This window comes from Haematobia irritans, chromosome 4 (genome assembly GCF_050003625.1).
Source record: "Haematobia irritans isolate KBUSLIRL chromosome 4, ASM5000362v1, whole genome shotgun sequence".
Taxonomy (NCBI): domain Eukaryota; kingdom Metazoa; phylum Arthropoda; class Insecta; order Diptera; family Muscidae; genus Haematobia; species Haematobia irritans.
Window position 1 is genome coordinate 30,668,907 of NC_134400.1, and position 25,047 is coordinate 30,693,953.

At 23.8% G+C, this 25,047-nt stretch overlaps 1 protein-coding gene across 11 annotated transcripts in view; it reads right to left on the minus strand.

Annotated features, from left to right (window-relative positions):
* pip (heparan sulfate 2-O-sulfotransferase pipe) overlaps nt 1-25,047 on the minus strand; it is a 390,683-nt gene that overhangs the window by 158,102 nt on the left and 207,534 nt on the right. For all 11 annotated transcript variants that reach the window (XM_075304207.1, XM_075304209.1, XM_075304208.1 and 8 more), the window contains exon 2: nt 9,060-9,220. In XM_075304207.1, the coding sequence (XP_075160322.1) occupies nt 9,060-9,220 (161 nt within the window). The remainder of the gene's footprint in view (nt 1-9,059; nt 9,221-25,047) is intronic.

Genomic DNA, 25,047 nt, shown 5'->3' on the forward strand with positions numbered 1-25,047 from the left:
ACCTCTGTGGTATTCAACGACTGGTCGTTGGTTACTGAGTGTTCGTTCGTTCGTTTGGTATGGTATTGTAACCCAGCAAAAATAGTTGAAAGTTTTTTTCCACAAACATTACTTTTTAAGCAAATCCAGGAATCCTCTATAAATTTCTTTATCACATCCTATAAAGTTCTTTGGCGATTTTTGGCCGCAGTACTTCCGTCCTATGACAAGCTCATGTAAACTTAATTTTTGATGATCAAAATTTGCACTACTTCCGTAGCTCTTTTATTGCTGGGATAATATGGTCTGGTATGTTGTGGTATGAAAAGAAATGTATGTTATTTTGCACCTGTAATAATAAAATGCTCCGCTACAACTAAATATGTATATGAGTGTGTGTAAACTTGCATCGCAAGTTCTTCTTTTTTAATCGCTTAAAACTTTAACTGTGTATTGATGAATTCTGTGCATCATATTGAAAGAAATTTAAATATAGAATGTCAAAATATCCTTATAGTAAATTGTGTTTCATATAGTGAAATTTTGACAAAATTTCTATAGAAATGAAATTTTCACAAAATTATCTATAAAAATTAAATTTTGACTAAATTTCCTAGAGAAATGAAATTTTGACAAACGTTCTTAAAAATGCAATTTCCTGCACAAAATTTCACTTCAAAATGAATTTTGAGAAAATTTGTTATAGAAATGAAATTGTGATAAAATTTCCTATAGACATGACAATTTGACAAAATTTCCTATAGAAATGACAATTTCCTGTAGAAATGAAAATTTGAGAAAATTTACTATAGAAATTACATCTTAAGAAAATTTCTTATAGAAACGAAATTTTGACAAAATGTCTAATAGCAATGAAATTTTGAGAAGAAATTTTACTATAGAAATTTTAATAAAAAATATTATAAAATGAAATTTTGAAAAAAAATTCCTATTAAAATTAAAATTTTGATAAAATTTCCTATAAAAATGAAATTTTGATAAAATTTCCTATAGAAATGAAATTTTGATAAAATTTCTTGGAGAAATGAAATTTTGAAAAAAATTCCTATAAAAATTAAATTTTGACAAAATTTTCTATATAAATAAAATTTTGACAAAATATTCTATAGAAATAAAATTTTGACAAAATTTTCTATAGATATAAAATTTTGACAAAATTTTCTATAGATATAAAATTTTGACAAAATTTTCTATAGAAAAGAAATTTTGATAACGTTTCCATAAGAAATGAAATTTTGACAAAATTTTCTATAGAAATAAAATTTTGACAAAGTTTTCTATTGAAATAAAATTTTGACAAAGTTTTTTATAAAAATGATATTTTACAAAATTTTCTATGGAAAATAAATTTTGATAAAGTTTCCATAAGAAATGAAATTTTGACAAAATTTTCTATATTCATAAAATTTTGACAAAATTTTCTATAGAAATAAAATTTTGATAAAGTTTCCATAGAAATGAAATTTTGACAAAATTTTCTATATAAATAAAATTTTGACAAAAATTTCTATAGAAATAAAATTTTGACAAAATTTTCTATAGAGATAAAATTTTGGCAACATTTTCTATAGAAAAGAAATTTTGATAAAGTCTCCATAAAAAATGAAATTTTGACAAAATTTCCTATACAACTAAAATTTTGACAAAATTTTCTATGGAAATAAAATTTTAACAAAAATTTCTATAAACATGATATTTGACAAAATTTTCTATAGAAAATAAATTTTGATAAAGTTTCCATAAGAAATGAAATTTTGACAAAATTTTCTATAGAGATAAAATTTTGACAAAATTTTCTATAAAAATGATATTTGACAAAATTTTCTATAGAAAATAAATTTTGACAAAATTTTCTATAAAAATGATATTTGACAAAATTTTCTATAGAAAATAAAGTTTGATAAAGTTCCATAAGAAATGAAATTTTGACAAAATTTTCTATATAAATAAAATTTTGACAAAATTTTCTATATAAATAAAATTTTGACAAAATTTTCTATAGAAAATAAATTTTGACAAAATTTTCTATAAAAATGATATTTGACAAAATTTTCTATAGAAAATAAAGTTTGATAAAGTTTCCATAAGAAACGAAATTTTGACAAAATTTTCTATATAAATAAAATTTTGACAAAATAAAGAAATAAAATAAAATTTTCTATAAAAATAATTTTTTGACACAATTTTTATATAGAAATAAAATTTTGACAAAATTTATAATTTATAATATAAATAAAATTTTGACAAAATTTTCGATAGAAAATAAATTTTGATAAAGTTTCCATAAGAAATGAAATTTTGACAAAATTTTCTATGGAAATAAAATTTTAACAAAAACTTCTATAAACATGATATTTGACAAAATTTTCTATAGAAAATAAATTTTGATAAAGTTTCCATAAGAAATGAAATTTTGACAAAATTTTCTATATAAATAAAATTTTGACAAAATTTTCTATAAAAATGATATTTGACAAAATTTTCTATAGAAAATAAATTTTGACAAAATTTTCTATAAAAATGATATTTGACAAAATTTTCTATAGAAAATAAATTTTGATAAAGTTTCCATAAGAAATGAAATTTTGACAAAATTTTCTATAGAGATAAAATTTTGACAAAATTTTCTATAAAAATGATATTTGACAAAATTTTCTATAGAAAATAAATTTTGACAAAATTTTCTATAAAAATGATATTTGACAAAATTTTCTATAGAAAATAAAGTTTGATAAAGTTTCCATAAGAAATGAAATTTTGACAAAATTTTCTATATAAATAAAATTTTGACAAAATTTTGTATAGAAAAACATTTTGACAAAATTCTCTATAGAAATAAAATTTTGACAAAATTTTCTATAGAAATAAAATTTTTACAAAATTTTCTATAGAAATAAAATTTTGACAAACTTTGTAAAGAAATAAAATGTTGACAAAATTTTGTATAGAAATAAAATGTTGACAAAAATTTGTAAAGAAATAAAATTTTGACAAAATTTTCTATAGAAATAAAATATTGACAAAATAAAATTTTCTAAAGAAATAAAATAAAATTTTCTATAAAAATAATTTTTTGACACAATTTTTATATAGAAATAAAATTTTGACAAAATTTTCTATAGAAATAAAATGTTAACAAACTTTTCTATAGAAATGAAATTTTGACAAAATTTTGTCAAAATTTTCTATAAAAATAAAATTTTGACAAAATTTTCTATATAAACAAAATTTTGACAAAATAAAGAAATAAAATAAAATTTTCTATAAAAATAATTTTTTGACACAATTTTTATATAGAAATAAAATTTTGACAAAATTTTCTATAGAAATAAAATTTTGACAAAATTTTCTATAGAAATAAAATTTTGACAAAATTTTCTATAGAAATAAAATTTTGACAAAATTTTCCATAGAGATAAAATTTTGACAAAATTTTCTATAGAAAAGAAATTTGATAAAGTATAAAAATGAAATTTTGACAAAATTTTCTATATAAATAAAATTTTGACAACATTTTCCATGGAGATAAAATTTTGACAAAGTTTTTTATAAAAATGATATTTGAAAAAATTTTCGATAGAATTGAAATTTTAAAAAATAATCCCAATGGAAAGAATTTTTCTACAGAAATGAAATTTTAACAAAATTTCCTATAAAAATGAAATTTTGAATTTCCTATAAAAATGAAATTTTGTATTTGAATTTGTAATGAATTATTATAGAAATGAAATTTTGAAAAAAATTTCTATAGAAATTAAATTGTGAAAAAAAATTTTAAGTAAATTTTGACAAAATCTGCTATAAAAAATGAAATTTTAGCAAAATTTCCTATAGAAATGAAATTTTGGCAAAATTTTCTACATAAATAAAATTTTGACAAAATTTTCTATAGAAATAAAATTTTGACAAAATTTCCTATAGAAATAAAATTTTGACCAAATATCCTATACAAAAAAAATTTCCATAAGAAATAAAATTTTGACAAAATTTTCTATAAAAATTATAATTGACAAAATTTTCTATAGAAATGAAATTTTAAAAAATAATCCCAATGGAAAGAAATTTTCTGCAGAAATGAAATTTTAACAAAATTTCCTATAAAAATGAAATTTTGAATTTCCTATAAAAATGAAATTTGAATTTGAAATGAATTACTATAGAAATGAAATTTTGACAAAATTTTCTATATAAATAAAATTTTGACATAATTTTCGATAGAAATAAAATTTTGACAAAATTTTCTATAGAGATAAAATTTTGACAAAATTTTCTATAGAAAAGAAATTTTGATATAGTTTCCATAAGAAAAGAAATTTTGACAAAATTTCCTATACAAATAAAATTTTGACAAAATTTTCTATAAAAATTATATTTGACAAAATTTTCTATATAAATAATAAATTTTAAAAAATAATCCCAATGGAAAAAAAATTTCTGCAGAAATGAAATTTTAACAAAATTTCCTATAAAAATTAAATTGTGAATTTCCTATAAAAATTAAATTTTGAATTTCCTATAAAAATTAAATTTTGAATTTCCTATAAAAATTAAATTTTGAATTTCCTATAAAAATTCAATTTGAATTTTGATAAAAATTTCATTTCAGTAAAGATTTTTTTATAGAAATGAAGATTTGAGAAAATTTCTTATTGAGAAGAAATTTTGAGAAAATTTTTCATGGAAATGAAATTTTGACAAAATTTAGTTTCTCAGAACTTAAATTGCATAAATTTTAGATATTTGTTTCAGTGTAAATGTGATCCACATTGAATACATAAAGTAGGGTATAATATTATACCGAACTAGTTGTCCAACTCGATACTGACTTGAAGGAAAACAAGACCACACATGGTAAAGAAAAAGATATGACCACAGAAAGAGGTGATCCCATCATAAAAGAAAATGTGGAGCTCATCTATGTTAAAGGCCAATTATGATGAACATTCAATCATCATGAAATCCACTACATCCAATATGGCCCATTTGTAATACCAACGACACTATCATCTACTTGTGACGATATCTGTTTTCGTTCGGATGTTAGAGTGATTTCAACAGACGGACAGACATGGGTAGCTCGGCAGAGCCCAATATTTGGATGCATTACAAACCGAATGACACTCTAAGCAATACCTCCGTTCTATGCTGGAAAAACCATTAAAAAAATAAATAAACGCTTCGTTAGCTTGCTGTATGGTATATTTTACTTATTCGTTATTTATTTATGTTAATTTCTAACACCGTTTAACGTCTGAATTAACACAGTAAATAGTAATTCCAGTACCTTGCCAAAATATGTACATAAATGAATGACTCCAAAAAAGTAATGAAGGACTAACTAACTTCCAATGTGATGGAGGGAATTTTACAATGAACCTTTTAAAGAAAAAAAAACTATAAAGGTAATGGTAGAAAATTTTGGCGAATTTAATTAAACTCAGCGAAGGATATATTTGACTAACATTCAAGTTTGAAAAAATTTCCTATAGAAACGAAATTTTGCAAACCAATTAAATTTTTGAAAAAATTCCTATAAATTAAATTTTTATAAAATTTCCTATAAAATTGATTTTTTGGACAAAATTTCCTATATAAATAAATTTTTGATGAATTTTCCTATAGAAATGAAGTTTGGTAAAATGTTCCATAGAAATGAAATTTTTTTAACAATTTCCTATAGATATGAAATTTTTATAAAAATGCCTATAGAAATGAAATTTTGATAAAATTTCCTACAGTAACAACATTTTGGCAAAATTATAGTTATAAAATTTTGGCAAAATTTCCTATAGAAATAAAATGTTGACAAAATTTCCAATGGAAATGAAATTTTGATAAAAGTTTCCTATAGAAATTAATTTTGCACAAAATTTCCTATACTAATAAAATTAAACAAAAAAAAAAATTTGTATAGAAATAAAATTTTCCTTTAGAAATGAATCTTTGATAACGGATATCATTTTTGCACTGCTTTTACTTATTTTTTTGCCAGAGTAATTTTGCGTGTTTAACAGCTAAAAAAATAAGCCAAGAAAAATCCATATAAATTTATTTAATCTTTTTGTTGTTTTGGCACACAAATGCATTTTTTTCGAGAGGCGCTTTCATAACTACTGCATCAGCATATCAATAACAGTTAAAAAGGCAAAAAGATTCGTTACTACAAAATGATGTACAAACTGTCAACATAAGATAAAAAACCATGTCTTGAGTGGGCACGTACATGAAGCAAATGGAAGGACAAGTTCTTGGAAAAAGGGTGTCCAAAAATGGTTGTACTAAATCAATGTTGGAAAATGGGGTCAACCATTATCTTGTGGGATTACTTTATGTTTATAATACTTTCTATAGAAAAAAAAGTTGACAAAATTTCCTATAGTAAAAAAAATTTTGACAAAATTTCCTATAGAAATAAAATATTGGCAAAATTTTCTATAGATATAAAATTTTGACAAAATTTTCTATAGAAATAACAAACTGTCAACATAAGATAAAAAACCATGTCTTGAGTGGGCACGTACATGAAGCAAATGGAAGGACAAGTTCTTGGAAAAAGGGTGTCCAAAAATGGTTGTACTAAATCAATGTTGGAAAATGGGGTCAACCATTATCTTGTGGGATTACTTTATGTTTATAATACTTTCTATAGAAAAAAAAGTTGACAAAATTTCCTATAGTAAAAAAAATTTTGACAAAATTTCCTATAGAAATAAAATATTGGCAAAATTTTCTATAGATATAAAATTTTGACAAAATTTTCTATAGAAATAAAATTTTGACAAAATTTACTATAGAAACAAAATATTGACAAAATTTCCTATAGAAATAAAAAATTGGCAAAATTTTCTATAGATATAAAATTTTGACAAAATTTTCTATAGAAATAAAATTTTGACAAAATTTACTATAAAAACAAAATATTGACAAAATTTACTATAGAAATAAAATTTTGACAAATTTTCCTATAGAAATAAAATATTGACAAAATTTTCTATAGACATAAAATTTTGACAAAATTTTCTATAGAAATAAAATTTTGACAAAATTTACTATAGAAATAAAATTTTGACAAAATTTCCTATAGAAATAAAATATTGACAAAATTTTCTATAGAAATAAAATTTTGACAAAATTTACTATAGAAATAAAATATTGACAATATTTCCTATAGAAACAAAATTTGACAAGTTTTCTATAGAAATAAAATTTTGTCAAAATTTTCTATAGAAATAACATTTTTATAAAAATTTCTATAGAAATCAAATTTTGACAAAATTTCCTATAGATATAGAATTTTGACAAAAATTTTCTATAGAAATAAAATATTGACAACATTTTCTATTGATATAAAACTTTGACAAAATTTTCTATAGAAATAAAAATGTGAAAAAATTTTCTATAGAAATAGAATTTTGACAAACTTTTCTATAGACATAAAAGTTTTACAAAATTTTCTATAGAAATAAAATTTTGACAAAATTTACGATAGAAATAAAATATTGACAAAATTTACTATAGAAATACAATATTGATAATATTTCCTATAGAAAAAAAATTTGACAAATTTTCTATAGAAATAAAATTTAACAAAATTTTCTATAGAAATAAAATTTTTATAAAAATTTCTATAGAAATAAAATATTGACAATATTTCCTATAGTAACAAAATTTGACAAATTTTCTATAGATATAAAATTTTGACAAAATTTTCTATAGAAATAAAATTTTGACATAATTTCTATAGAAATAAAATTTTGACAAAATTTTCTATAGAAACAAAATTTGACAAATTTTCTATGGAAATAAAATTTTGACAAAATTTTCTATAGAAATAACATTTTTATAAAATTATCTATAGAAATAAAATTTTGACAAAATTTCCTATAGATATAGAATTTTGACAAAATTTTCTATAGAAATAAAATATTGCCAAAATTTTCTATAGATATAAAATTTTGACAAAATTTTCTATAGAAATAAAATTTTGACAAAATTTACTATAGATATAAAATTTTGACAAAATTTTCTATAGAAATAAAATTTTGACAAAATTTACTATAGAAATAAAATATTAACAAAATTTACTATAGAAATAAAATATTGACAATATTTCCTATAGAAAAAAAATTTGACAAATTTTCTATAGAAATAAAATTTTGACATAATTTTCTATAGAAATAAAATATTGACAAAATTTTCTACAGATATACAATTTTGACAAAATTTTCTATAGAAATAAAATTTTGACAAAATTTACTATAGAAATAAAATATTGACAATATTTCCTATAGATTAGAATTTTGACAAATTTTGTCAAAATTTTCTATAGAAATAACATTTTTATAAAAATTTCTATAGAAATAAAATTTTGACAAAATTTCCTATAGATTAGAATTTTGACAAAATTTTCTATAGAAATAAAATATTGACAAAATTTTCTATAGATATAAAATTTTGACAAAATTTTCTATAGAAATAAAATATTGACAAAATTTTCTATAGATATAAAATTTTGACAAAATTTTCTATAGAAATATAATTTTGACAAAATTTCTATAGAAATAAAATTTTGACAAAATTTTCTATAGAAATAACATTTTTATAAAAATTTCTATAGAAATAAAATTTTGACAAAATTTTCTACAGAAATAAACTTTTGGCAAAATTTTCTATAGAAATAAAAATTTCACAAATTTTTATTTGTATAGAAATTAAGTTATATATTTATATTCACCAAATAATAGAACCTAAATTTTTTTTCTCAATCTTCATTGTCTGTTAATTATATATGAATTAATTTCGATTGTTTCCCTTAAATAGTTTCGTCATTCCTTTCGTAGGAGTCCGTTTATGATCTTGAAAGCATTACTGCTTATTTTTTCCTTCTCCAATAGTAAAATATTCAGAAATTGCATAAATTTGCACTTCACATAAATTCTTCACAAGATTTTCTTTCCGTTCGCCATTGCGAAAACTTTAACTTGCAAAAAGAAAATAAAGAAGGAGCACAAAAAGAACCAACAAGAGTATGAAACAGGAAATGAACATGATTAACTTACTTGGTCCATCCAAATGATTGTTGCCTGTCAGACCGAGTGCTGAGAATTCTGATGGTTGTAATTTCATTTCCATCTCTTTAAGACGACTGTTGAGTTTATTTGTGTGCATGAATAGGAAAAATGTGCAGGATATGGCCAGTAAGGCAATCAGTTCTACGGATCTGAAAAATATGAAAATAAAAAAACATTTCAACTAAACATACAAAAACTAAAAAAAAAAAAAAACTTATAAAAATTTATAGTTAAGTTACGATTTAATGAAATAATCTTAAAAATTATTTGAGATATTGAACCTTTTGGTTAAACCTAATCGACTCAGATTTATCTCTTCAGCACGGTTGCCACTCGAACAAAAAAAATCTACCAAAATTTGGAAAAAGTTTTACCAAAAAAAATACCAAGCAAAAAAAACTTATTTTGCAAAATTAATTTAGAAAATTTCGTCAAAATTTTATTTCTATAGAAAATTTACTTAAAATTTTATTTCTACATGAAATTTTCTCTAAATTTAATTCCAATTGAAAATTTTTTTCTATAAAGAATTTTGTCAAAATTTTATTACAATGGAAAATTTTGTCAACATTTTATTTTTTGGAAAATTTTGTCAAATTTTTTAGCAAAATTTTCTGTCCATATAAAATTAAGTCAAAATTCTTTTATTTATTTAAAAAATTTGTCAAAATGTTATTCCAAAAAAAAATTTTTTTTTGCAAAATATTATTTCTATAGAAAATTTTGTCAAAATTTTATTTCTATAGAAAATTTTGTCACAATTTTATTTGTATAGAAAATTTTGTCAAAATTTTATTTGTATAGAAAATTTTTACAAAACTGTATTTCTATAAAAATTTTTGTCCAAAGTGTATTTCCATAAAATGTTTGTCAAAATATATATAGAAAATTTTGTCAAAATCTTATTTATATAGAAACTTTACTCAACATTTTATTTCTATAGAAATTATTATCAAAATTTTATTTCTATAGAAAATGTTTTCAAAATTTTATTTCTATAGAGAATTTTGTCAAAAATGTATTTCTATAGAAAGTTTTGTCAAAATTTTATTACTATAGACAATTTTGTCAAAATTTGTCAAAATTTTAGGTCTATAGAAAATTTTGTGAAAATTGTATTTCTTTTTGGAAATTTTTTCAAAATTTCGTTTCTATAGAATATTTTGTCAAAATTTTATTTCTTTAGAAAATTTTGTCAAAATTTTATTTCTTTACAAAATTTTGTCAACATTTTATTTCTTTACAAAATTTGTCAAAATTGTATTTCCATAGAAAATTATGTCAAAATTTTATTTCTATAGAGAATTTTGTCAAAAATTTATTTCTATAGAAAATTGTGTCAACATTTTATTTCTATAGAAAATTTTGTCAACATTTTATTTCTATACAAAATTTTGTAAAAATTTTATTTCTATAGAAAATTTTATCAAAATTTTATTTCTTTAGTAGGTTAGGTTAGGTGATACCACATTGGTGAACTTCTTATTATTTCTATAGAAAATTTTGTCAAAAATTTATTTTTATATAAAAAATTTGTCAAAATTTTATTTCTATAGAAAATTTTGTCAAAATTTTATTTCTATAGAAAATTTTGTCCAAATTTCATTTCTATAGAAAATTTTGTCAAAATTTCATTTCTATAGAAAATTTGTAAAACTTTTTTTTTTCTATAGAAAATCGTGTCAACATTTTATTTCTATAGAAAATTTTGTCAAAATTTTATTTCTGTAGAAAAGTTTGTCAAAATTTTATTTCTATAGAAAATTTTGTCAAAATTTTATTTCAATAGAATATTTTGTCAAAATTTTATATCTATAGAATATTTTGTCAAAAATTTTTCCTATATACAATTTTGTCAAACTTTTATCTCTATAAAAATTTTTTTAAAATTTTATTTCTATAGAAAATTTTGTCAAAATTTTATTTCTATATAAAAATTGTGTCAAAAAATTATTTTTATAGAAAATTTTATTTTATTTCTTTAGAAAATTTTATTTTGTCAAAATTTTATTTCTATAGAAAAGTTTGTCAAAATTTTATTTCTATACAAAATTTTGACAAAATTTTATTTCTATAGAAAATTTTGTCAAAATTTCATTTCTATAGAAAAGTTTGTCAACATTTTATTTCTATAGAAAATTTTGTCAAAATTTTATTTCTATATAAAAATTGTGTCAAAAAAATTTTTTTATAGAAAATTTTATTTTATTTCTTTAGAAAATTTAATTTTGTCAAAATTTTATTTCTATAGAAAAGTTTGTCAAAATTTTATTTCTATACAAAATTTTGTCAACATTGCATTTCTATACAAAATTTTATTTCTATTGAAACTTTTGTCAAATTTTATTTCTTTACAAATTTTTGTCAACATTTTATTTCTATACAAAATTTTGTCAACATTTTATTTCTTTACAAAATTTGTCAAAATTTTATTTCTATAGAAAATTTTGTCAACATTTTATTTCTATAGAAAATTTTGTCAACATTTTATTTCTATAGAAAATTTTGTCAAAATTTTATTTCTATAGAAAATGTTGTCAAAATTTTATTTCTATAGGAAAGTTTGTAAAAATTGTGTTTCTCTTTGGAAAATTTTGTCAAAATTTCGTTTCTATAGAAAATTTTTTCAAAATTTTATTTCTCTACAAAATTTTGTAAAAATTTTATTTTTTTGGAAAATTTTGTCAAAAATTGTGTCAAAAAATTATTTTTATAGAAAATTTTATTTTGTCAAAATTTTATTTCTATAGAAAATTTTATCAAAATTTTATTTCATAGAAATTTTAAAACTCAACTTGACCCTCATATCCTTATAAATTTTATCTTGCCTTTGTAAGCAGTTAAAAACTAAAAATTCCTTTTCCATCTATAAAAATCAAGTGTTCATTATTCCAAACTAAAACTCTGTTTTGAGATTGGGGTTATTTTCATTGCTATTTGTGATGTTTCTGTCAGTCTATTATTTTTTTGATTTATAGCAGCAATCATTGTGGTTTTTAGTTGGTGGTATCTTTGCCACCATTATTTTTTGCTGCCACTTGTTCTGTTGCATGCTTTTTGTTTTAACTTTGACTAAAAATCTATTGAAATTTTTGAGCATTCATTGTGCAGTGGGAAACAAAAGAAAGCCATTTCCACATAGCAATATACGATAGTATGACTAGAAATGAGTTGTCCTGCTGGCATAGTGTTTCTTTTCAAAAATATGAACCGATATAAACCTAAACTAAAGTTTAAAATTTTAAGGAAGTTTTAAATTGCTGGAAAATTGGATAATTGAATCAGGAGTCTAGAGGCTTAAGAATCATATCGCGAAATGGGTTTTTATAGGATCTATATTTTACCCCTCTTGAGACATGTCTGAGGTGATCATATTCCTTCTCTGCATGCAAGTCATCTATTCACCATAACCTAAACCAATTTTTTGTGGTCCTAGCCAAATAATCTCTAAGTGATGTCATCGAAAATACGACAAGGAATCCTGGGTATTCCTTTCAACCTAACGGAAATAATTTTTTGTTTTATATGTTTGCCCAAACCATTACACTGTGCACCCGCAACAGATTCGGCATCACATATACCGTCACTCTGCGTAGAACAAATTTTAACATAGGGATTTAGTTTTTATTATATTTCATCAGGTGCAACAAATAAATTTATTGCAAATGATTGGCTTTCCAGAATGATGTTGCTTGATGTTCTAGGGTCATCTATATGGACTAGCAAAACTGATGATGTTCTAGACCATGTCTCTCTGTATGAATAGGATGAATTGAATGGAGTTGTTGCGGTTAGTTGTCTGTATTTAATTTTTATTCAAATAGAACCAATCTACTTTAAATAAAAATAGAAATTTTAAATATGCATTGAATAGAAGGAAGTTGATGGGAAAACCAAACAAACAAAATTCAAACCAAAAAAAAAAAAAAACAGAAATGAATAGAAATTCCTTTGGACCTGTCAAATATTGGCATAAAGAGTATGTGCAAAATACCTATGGTACGATTCCATATGTTATGATCCCAAATACAAATAACTTAATTTAGAAAATAATCTAAAGGTTAAAATGAAATGCATTCTATAAATGTTGAATTGGTTGGAGAATGCATGAACATCACATTCATCTATTAAGGCAAATGGTATTTCAAATATATTCAAATAATCCTGAAAATAAAACACCTGCCATATGACCCAATGGAAGAATTGTTCCCAGGGCTAAAACCTTATAAGAAAGAACTAAAATAAAGACGAAGCTGACAATATCATATCCAGCATAGATGTGTTGCCAAAACAGCAATGAAAATGGATCACAAACAATGAATATGATATGAGCTTGGGACATAGACTGGAGGCATACTTTGAAGTATCCTGGGAATTTACGGGGTATCGAATTTTCACCTGTTATGCTATTTCACTCAGTAACATTTGGAAAATTTTAAATTTATTGATTAAATAGCGCGAAATAAAATTGAAAAGAACTTAAATTTTCTATCGAAATAAAATTTTGACAAAATTTTCTATAGAAATAAAATTTTTGACAAAATTTGCTATAGAAATAAAATTTTGACAATATTTTCTATAGAAATAAAAAAATTACAACATTTTCTATAGAAATAAAATTTTGACAAAATTTTCTATTGGAATAAAATTTGATTAATTGTCTATGGGAATAAAATTTTGCTAAAATTTTATAGGAAAAAATTTTCAAAAAAATTTATAGGAAAAAATTTTGACAAAAATTTTATAGGAAAAAATTTTCTATTGAAATAAAAATTTGACAAAATTTTCTATTAAAATAAAAATTTGACTAAATTTTCTCTAGGCATAACAATTTTGACAACATTTTCTATAGGAATAAAATCTTGACAAATTTTTCTATAGGAATAAAATTTTGAAAATTTTTCTCTAAAAATATTAAAATAAAAATTTGACTAAATTTTCTCTAGGCATAACAATTTTGACAACATTTTCTATTGGAATAAAATCTTGACAAATTTTTCTATAGGCATAAAATTTTGAAAATTTTTCTCTAAAAATAAAATTTTGACTATACTTTTTATAGGAAACATGTTTAACAAAATTTTCTATTGAAATTCAATTTTGACCAAATTTTCTATAGGAATAAAATTTTGACAAAATTTTTATAGGAATATAATTTTGACAAGAATGTTTATAGGACTAAAATTATGACAACACTTTCCATAGAAATAAAATTTTGACAGAATCTTTTATATAAATAAAATTTTGAAAAAAAATTTTCTAGGGAAATAAAATGTAAAAAAAATATAGAAAAAAAATTTTGACAAAATTTGTAAAGAAAATTTTTTGAAATTTTCTATAGAAATAAAGTTTCGAAAAATGTTCTTTTTTATTTATTGGCATATTTATTATAATTGAAATTACAATAAATAAAAAAAGATTTGGCTTTAGTTGCTAAAGCTATCGGCTTAACAAAATTTTCTATAGGAATACAATTTTGACAAAATTTTCTATAGAAATAAAATGTTGAAAATGTTTAATAAGAAAAACGTTTGAAAAAAAATTATAGGAAAATATTTTGACAAAAATTTTTATAAGAAAAAATTTTGATAAAATTTTATAGGAATAAAATTTTGACAAAAGTTTCTGTAGAAATAAAATTTTGACAAAATTTTCTTTAGAAATAATATTTTGACAATATTTTATGGGAAACAATTTTGAAAAAATTTATATGAAAAATTGTTGATAAAAATGTATAGGAATAAAATTTTGACAAAATTTCCTATAGGAGTAAAATTTTTGACAAGATTCTCTATCGAAATAAAATTGTGACGAAATTTTCATTTGGAAAAAAATTGTGATTTTTGTTTATTTTAATGGGATGTTTAGGTCACAGTATATAAATGCAAATAAAACAAGTTTATTTCATCTTTTTTCTCGACGTTTCGTCGGCTTTTTTCCGACCTTTTCCAGAAAATTTTTTATTTGAAATATCTGTAGATTTCATTAATTGTAGATTTTAATTCTTACTTACAATTGTTTCACATTTGTTTCATTCATAAATTATTAAAACTGGACATCACAAACAATAATAATAACCAAATAAATAAAAAAATTGATTTTTCTAAAGGAATAAAGTTTTGACAAAATATTTTATTGGAATAATATGTTGGAAAAATATTCTATTGAAATAAAGTTTTGACAAAATTTTATAGTAATAACATTTTGTCACAATTTTCTATAGGAATAAAATTTTTCACCAAAAATACTATCGCGGTACTTGGAAATCCCCGTAAGGCTCTAAGCCCACATACTTCCATTGGGAATTAGGAGAAGTGATATTGTGTATGTGTGTGCATGCCCTAAACGAAATCGGGCATAGACTACCACAAATATCTCAATGAGATGGCTGTGTAGTTCAATATTCACTTTGATGAAGTAGATTAACTAATGCATGGAATTAAATACCGATTTTTTTACCACGATTTAATCTTTATTTATACGATGATGGCATTAAAAGAAGAAAGAAAAAAAACTTTGCATTACGACCACCAAGCCATCTAAGCTAATTCCTTGCTCTAAGTTATTTACCACAAAAAACAAGAGTATTTTCATTACTTTGTTCATTTTTTTTTTAGTATCCTAGAAAATTAATTTTTCTCCATTTTATTCGGTTTGAAGTTGTCACAGATTTCTGTTGCATTTCTCCATCTTCCGTTGTAGAAAATACCATCATATTGTAGTTTGGTTATTTCATTCCGGACAACTGTATTAAATCGAAGGTATAGCAAGCCATTGCGTTCTTTTCAGTCCGCTTCTCTGTCTGGTTATGGACCTCGGATAATGTTGATGAGACTGTTTTTTTTTTGCAATGGAGTTTATCCGCAATTTTTGTTTGTTCTTGCTTAAGGGCATTGTCTTGAGTTGGCTTTTGTATTTTATCACATTACACTTGCAGGAAATTATGAAGAATCATCCCATTTGATGACATTTGCAGATGGTGTCTGGACTCGGAAGCATGGTTGTCTACCAAAAAACTACCAAAAATTTATTTCTATAGAAAATTTTGCCAAAATTTTATTTCCATCGAAAATTTTGCCAAAATTTTATATCTATAGAAAATTTTAACAAAATTTTATTTCTATAGAAAATTTTTCCAAAATTTTATTTCTATAGAAAAATTTACCAAAATTTTATTTCTATAGAAAATTTTGTCAACATTTTATTTTTATAGAATATTTTGCCAAAATTTTATTTCTATAGAGAATTTAGTCAACGTTTTGTATCTATTTCGCCAAATTAAATATATATTTCTATAGTAAATTTTGTCAACATTTAATATCTATAGTAAATTTTGCCAAAATTGTATTTTTATAGATTTTTTTTTTCAAAATTTTATTTCTATAGAAAATTTTGTCAAGATTTTATTGTTATAAAAAATTTTACCAAAATTTTATTTCTATAAAAAATTTTACCAAAATTTTATTTCTATAGAAAATTTTGTCAACATTTTATTTCTATAGAAAATTTTGTCAAAATTTTATTTCTATAGCAAATTTTGTCAAAATTTTATTACTATAGAAAATTTTGCTTAATTTAATTTCTATAGAAAATTTTACCAAAATTTTATTTCTATAGAAAATTTTGTCAACATTTTATTTTTATAGAAAATTTTACCCAAAATGTTATTTCTTTAGAATATTATACCAAAATTTTATTTTTTTAGAATATTTTGTCAAAATTTTATTTCTATAGAAAATTTTGTCAACATTTTATTTCTATAGAAAATTTTATCAAAATTTTATTGCTATAAAAAGTTTTATCAAAATTTTATTTCTATAAAAAATTTTTACCAAAATTTTATTTCTATAGAAAATTTTGTCAACATTTTATTTCTGTAGAAAATTTTGCTTAATTTCATTTCTATAGAAAATTTTTTCATAATTTTAATTCTATAGTAAATTTTGCCAACCTTTTATTTCTTTAGAACATTTTCCCAAAATTTTATTTCTATAGAAAATTTTTGCAAAAATTTATTTCCATAAAAGTTTTTGTCAAAATTTTTGTATTGTAGAAAATTTTGTAAATATGTTATTACTATAGAAAATTTTGTCAAAATTTTATTACTATAGAGTGTGTTTATCAAAATTTTGGTTCCATAAAAGATTTTGTCAAAATTTTATTTTCATAGATAATTTTGTCAAAATTTTATTTTTATGGAATATTTTGTCAAAAATTTATTTCTATCGAAAATTGTGTCAAAATTTTATTTCTATCCCAAAATTGTGTCAAAATTTTATATAGAAAATTTTTTTAAAAGTTTTATTTCTATAGAAAATTTTGTCAAAATTTTATTTCCTTAGAAAATTTTGTCAACATTTTATTTCTAAATAATTATTTTTTTTTCAAGAGTTTATATATATAGAAAATTTTGTCAAAATGTTATATCCATAGAAAATATTGTCAAAATTTTATTTCCATAGAAATAAAATTTTGTCAAAAGTTTCTATAGAAAATGTTGTCAAAATTTTATTTCTTCGGAAAATTTTGTTAAAATTTTATTTCCATAGAAACTTTTGCCAAAATTATAATTCTAAAGAAAATTTTGTCAAAATTTTATTTCTATAGAAAATTTTGTCAATATTTAATTTCTATAAAAAATTATGTCAAAATTGTATATCTATAGAAAATGTTGTCAAAATTTTATTTCCATAGAAAATTTTATTTCAATAGAAAATTTTGTCAAAATTTTATTTCCATAGAAAATTTTATTTCAATAGAAAATTTTGTCAAAATTTTATTTCCATAGAAAATGATGTCAAACTTTTATTTCTACAGAAAATTTTTTAAAAATTTTATTGTTTTAAAAAATTTTACCAATTTTATTTCTATAGAAAATTTTGTCAACATTTTATTTCTATAGAAAATTTTGTCAACATTTTATTTCTATAGCAAATTTTGCCAACCTTTTATTTTTTTTAGAATATTTTCCCAAAATTTTATTTCTATAGAAAATTTTTGCAAAAATTTATTTCCATGTCAAAATTTTTGTATTGTAGAAAATTGTGTAAATATGTTATTACTATAGAAAATTTTGTCAAAATTTTATTACTATAGAGTGTTTTATCAAAATTTTGGTTCCATTAAAGATTTTGTTAAAATTTTTTATAGAAATTTTTATAGAAAATTTAGTCAAAATTTTATTTTTATAGAAAATTTTGTCAAAATTTTATTTTTATAGAAAATTTTGTCAAAATTTTATTTTTATAGAAAATTTTGTCAAAATTTTATTTTTATAGAAAATTTTGTCAAAATTTTATTTCTATCCCAAAATTGTGTCAAAATTTTATATAGAAACTTTTTTTCACAGTTTTGTTTCTATAGAAAATTTTGTCAAAATTTTATTTCCTTAGAAAATTTTGTAAAATTTTTATTTCTAAATAATTGTTTTTTTTCAAGAGTTTATATATATAGAAAATTTTGTCAAAATGTTATATCCATAGAAAATATTGTCAACATTTTATTTCCATAGAAAAAAAATTTTGTCAAAATTTTCTATAGAAAATGTTGTCAAAATTTTATTTCTTCGGAAAATTTTGTTAAAATTTTATTTCGATAGAAACTTTTGCCAAAATTATAATTCTAAAGAAAATTTTGTCACAATTTTATTTCTATAGAAAATTTTGTCAATATTTTATTTCTATAAAAAATTATGTCAAAATTGTATATCTATAGAAAATGTTGTCAAAATTTTATTTCCATAGAAAGTTTTATTTCAATAGAAAATTTTATTTCCATAGAAAATGTTGTCAAACTTTTATTTCTATAGAAAATTTTGTCAGAGTTTTATTTTTATTTTTTTGTAGAAATTTTATTGTTTTAAAAATTTTACCAATATTTTATTTCTATAGAAAATTTTGTCAACATTTTATTTCTATAGAAAAATTTGTCAACATTTTATTTCTTTAGAAAATTTTGTCAACATTTTATTTTTATAGCAAATTTTGCTAACCTTTTATTTCTTTAGAACATTTTGCAAAAATTTAATTTCTTTAGAATATTTTGGCAAAATTTTATTTCTATAGAAAATTTTGTCAGAGTTTTATTTTTATCGAAAATATTGATAAAAATTTATTTCTTCAGAAAATTTTGCCAAAATTTTATTTGTATAGAAAATTTTGTCAGAATTTTATTTCAATAGAATTTTTGTCACAATTTTATTTCTATAGAAAATGTTGTCAAAATTTTATTTCTATAGAACATTTTGCCAAAATTTAATTTCTATGGAAATTTTTGTCAACATTTTATATCTATACAAAATTTTGTCAAAATTTTAGTTCTATAGAAAATTTTGTCAGAATTTTATTTATATAGAAAATTTTGTCAAAATATCACTTCTATAGAAAATTTTGTCAAAATTTTAGTTCTATAGAAAATTTTGTCAAAATTTCATTTCTGTATAGAAAATTTTGCCAAATTTTATTTCTATATAAAAGATTTATCAAAATTTTATTTCTATAACAAATTTTGCCTTAATTTTATTTCTTAGAAAATTTTGTCAACATTTTATTTCTATAGAAAATTTTGTCAAAATTTTATTTATATAGAAAATTTTGTCAAAAGTTTATGTCTATAGAAAGTTTTGCCGAATTTTATTTCTATAGAAAATTTTGCCAAAATTTTATTTCCATGGAAAATTTTGCCAAAAGTGTATTTCTATAGAAATTTTTGCCAAAATTTGATTTCTATAGAAAAATTTTCTAAAATTTTATTTCTATATAGAAAGCTTTGTCATAATTTAATTTCTAGATTGAAAATTTTTTCAAAATTTCATTTCTATAGGGAACATTTTTTTTTTTTAATTTTATTTGTATAGAAAATTTTTAGAGAGGAATATTTTGCAAAATCTAACAAAATATCAAGAATGCCACCAATCTACCAAAAAGAGTAAAAAATCTACCATTTTTGGTAAAATTCTACCAACTGTGATAACCGTGCTTGGAAAACTAGTATAACTTTTTGTGTTCAGCATTGGTATTTAGAAGAAACAAAGTACTGGACAAATTTTTCTTTCAGGCTCTCACTGATCTGAGAGAGTGTAAAAAACATACTCGTCTTCTTTAGGACCTTTGGTTGGATGTTTAAGTAGAACACGGATAAAGGGAACACACATAAATAAATGGATAGATGAGAAATCTTTTAAAATTCGGTAAAAAAAAATCATGGACTCCTTATCATTCTCACTTAGGTGCTTTAAAAAAAATTAAAATTTTCTTTCTGTGTGTAATAATGCGACAGAGTTTTGTTACTTTTTGCCTCGTATTTTTTTCTATTCTTTTTGGTTTTGTTTGTGTTGGCATTATTGTTAGTTGGAAGATGGAATTGGTTTGGCTTAGTTTGTTGGTTAGCTCTTGTAAACGCATAATCATCATCATAGCATCATTTTTAAACAGGCTTAGATTAGCCATTAACCATTATACGATGTACTTGTTTATAACTTCATTTGGTTTTGTGGTTTTAAATGTTTTCTAAATAAAATCTAGAAATTTTTTTCTTCTTCTATTTTTTCCTTAATGTTTTGTATTATACTCCATTTCGTGGTTATACAGTTGAATGAAGATTACGTTTGCAGTTTCTTTGCAAAGCATACAAAAGCAAAAAAATAAAATAAAAACATTTTCTAAGGAGCAAAAACTATTTAAAATTTGTGAAGGATTTTATGCTGTGTGGCTTTACAATTTTGAAAATGAAAAGAATTTATTTTGTATACAAAAATTGTAGAGTTTAATAAGAGTAGAAAATGACGGGGTAACCGACATAAATATCCCAGCAAAACAGGCTGGGATATTTATGTCGGTGTCCATGTAAAGTTCATTCTGGATCCAGAAAATCATCTATTTAAGTAACCGCTGCATTGATTTCGCATTAGTTGTTCAGATGTGATGCTTTCGGACTTCATTTAATGAGATTAGGGAGAAACCTAAAAAAATAAACGAAACAAGTATAAACGGCCGTAAGTTCGGCCAGGCCGAATCTTATGTACCCTCCACCATGGATTGCGTAGAAACTTCTACGAAAGACTGTCAGCCACAATCGAATTACTTGGGTTGTGATAGCTTAAATAGTTTCTAAATTGTGTGTTAGTCCATACGTGGTATACATTAGACAAAAAAAGTATGTGTAGGTAAGTCTACAAATAATTACGAATCGATATGGACTTTTGCACGGTACGTAGGGAGCCAGAATTGAAATATCGGGGTCGCTTATATGGGGGCTATATACAAATATTGATATGGACCAATTTTTGTGTGATTGGGGATGGATTTATCTGAGGGCTATATATAACTATAGACCGATATGGATCTAGTTAGGCATGGTTGTTAACGGCCATATACTAGCACAATGTACTAAATTTCAACTGACTCGGACGAAATTTGCTCCTCCAAGAGGCTCTAAAACCAAATCTCGGGATCGGTTTATATGGGGGCTATATATGATTATGGACTGATATGGACCACTTTTAACATGGTTGTTAAATATAATATAATAACCACGTACAAAATTTCAACCAGATCGGATGAATTTTGCTTCTCCAAAAGGCACCGGAGGTCAACTCTGGGGAACGGTTTATATGGGTGCTATATATAATTATGGACTGATATGAACCAATTCCTACATGGTTGTTGGATACCATATACTAACATCACGTACCAAATTTCAACCGAATCGGATGAATTTTGCTCTTCCAAGGGGCTCCGGAGGTCAAATCTGGGGATCGGTTTATATGGGGGCTATATATAACTATGGACCGATTTCGACCAATTTTTGCATGGGAATTTGAGGCCATATATTAACACCACGTACCAAATTTCAACTGAATCAGATGAATTTTGGTCTTCCAAGAGGCTCCGGAGGTCAAATCTGGTGATCGGCTTAAATGGGGGCTATATATAATTATGGACCGATGTGGACCAACTTTTGCATGGTTGTTAGAGACCATATACTAACACCATGTACCAAATTTCAGCCGGATCGGATGAAATTTGCTTCTCTTAGAGGCTCCGAAAGCCAAATCGGGGGATCGGTTTATATGGGGGCTATATATAATTATGGACCGATGTGGACCAATTTTTGCGTGGTTGTTAGAGACCATATACTAACACCATGTACCAAATTTCAGCCGAATCGGATGAAGTTTGCATCTCTTAGAGGCCTCGCAAGCCAAATCGGGGGATCGGTTTATATGGGGGCTATATATAAATATGGACCGATGTGGACCAATTTTTTGCATGATTGTTAGAGATCATATACCGACACCATGTACCAAATTTCAGCCGGATCGGATGAAATATGCTTCTCTTAGAGGCTCCACAAGCCAAATCTGGGGATCGGTTTATATGGGGGCTATATATAATTATGGACCGATGTGGACCAATTTTTGCATGGTCATTAGAGAACATATACCAACACCATGTACCAAATTTCAGCCAGATCGGATGAAATTTGCTTCTCTTAGAGGCCTCGCAAGCCAAATTTGGGGGTCCGTTTATATGGGGGCTATACGTAAAAGTGGACCGATATGGCCCATTTGCAATACCATCCGACCTACATCAATAACAACTACTTGTGCCAAGTTTCAAGTCGATAGCTTGTTTCGTTCGGAAGTTAGCGTGATTTCAACAGACGGACGGACGGACGGACGGACGGACATGCTCAGATCGACTCAGAATTTCACCACGACCCAGAATATATATACTTTATGGGGTCTTAGAGCAATATTTCGATGTGTTACAAACGGAATGACAAAGTTAATATACCCCCCATCCCATGGTGGAGGGTATAATAATATACCCCCCATCCTATGGGGGGGGTATAAAAATACCGAAATAAAAAAAATAACGAAACGTGCGTCCATCCAACCATCTTGCAGTCTATAGGGCTTTGCTCAAATAAATTTGACAAACATTCTTTTCCTCTGTTGGTTAAGCTGCACTTGTAGTTTAGTCAATGCATGGTTTTAAGCTAAAAACAATAAAAAACAAGTATATACGGCCGTAAGTTCGGCCAGGCCGAAGCTTATGTACCCTCCATCATGGATTGCGTAGAAACTTCTTCTAAACACTGCCACCCACAATCGAATTACTTAAGTTGCGGTAACGCTTGCCGATGGCAAGGTATCTTAAAACCTCCTAACACCATCTTCTAAATTGTATGTAAGTCCATACGTGGTATATATTAAATCAAAAAAGATCGATCCAATACGTATATAATTCAGTTTGACAAAATAGACATAAAATTTTGACAAAATTTTCTACAGAAATAAAATTTTAACAAAATTTTCTATAGAAATAAAATTTTCACAAACTTTTCTATAGAAATAAAAATGTTCACAAAATTTTCTATAGAAAGAAAATTTTGACAAAAATGTCTACAGAAATAAAATTTTAACAAAATTTTCTATAGAAATAAACTTTTGACAAAATTTTCTATAGAAATAAAATCTTGGTAGATTATTTTTGGCTCGATTTTCTATAGAAAGAAAATTTTGACAAAAATGTCTACAGAAATAAAATTTTAACAACATTTTCTATATAAATAAACTTTTGAACAAAATTTTCTATAGAAATAAAATTTTGACAATGATGAAAATTTTATTATGAACCGAATAAAATTTTAACAAAATTTTCTCTAGAAATAAAATTTTGACAAAATTTTCTATAGAAATAAAATTTTGGTAGATTATTTTTGGCTCTAGTGGCAACCATGATTATGAACCGATATGGACCAATTTTTGTGTGATTGGACCAATTTTGGTATGGTTGTTAGCGACCATATACTAACACCACGTTCCTAATTCGAACCGGATCGGATGAATTTTGCTCCTCCAAGAGGCTCCGAAGGTCAAATCTGGAGAACGTTTTATATGGGGGCTATATATAATTATGAACCGATGTGGACCAATTTTTGTATGGTTGTTAGAGACCATATACCAATATCATGTACCAAATTTCAGGCGGATCGGATGAAATTTGCTTCTCTTTGAGGCTCCGGAACCCAAATCTGGGGATCGGTTTATATGGGCGCTATATATAATTATGGACCGATGTGGACCAATTTGTGCATGGTTGTTAGAGACCATATACCAACACCATGTACCAAATTTCAGCCGGATCGGATGCAATTTGCTTCTCTTTGAGGCTTCGCAAGCCAAGTCTGGGGATCGGTTTATATGGGGGCTATATATAATTATGGACCGATGTGGACCAATTTTTGCATGATTGTTAGAGACCATATACCGACACCATGTACCAAATTTCAGCCGGATCGGATGAAATATGCTTCTCTTAGAGGCTCCACAAGCCAAATCTGGGGATCGGTTTATATGGGGGCTATATATAATTATGGACCGATGTGGAGCAATTTTTGCATGGTTGTTAGAGACCATATACTAACACCATGTACCAAATTTCAGCCGGATCGGATGAAATATGCTTCTGTTAGAGGCTCCACAAGCCAAATCTGAGGATCCCTTTATATGTGGGCTATACGTAAAAGTGGACCGATATGGCCCATTTTCAATACCGACCTACATCGATAACAACTACTTGTGCCAAGTTTCAAGTCGATAGCTTGTTTCGTTCGGAAGTTAGCGTGATTTCAACAGACGGACGGACGGACATGCTTAGATCGACTCAGAATTTCACCACGACCCAGAATATATATACTTTATGGGGTCTTAGAGCAATATTTCGATGTGTTACAAACGGAATGACAAAGTTAATATACCCCCATCCTATGATGGAGGGTATAATAATTATAAATAAACAATAACACAATAAATAATTGGCTGCCGTAATTAAAAATTTAATTGAGTTTTTCAGCCAAAATCAATTGCATTTTAATTGTACCAATTAAAATATTAATTGAAGGTACCATCGGCAATTGTTAGCACAACCCGAGTAATTGTGAATAACAGTCTTTAGTAGAACTTTATAGG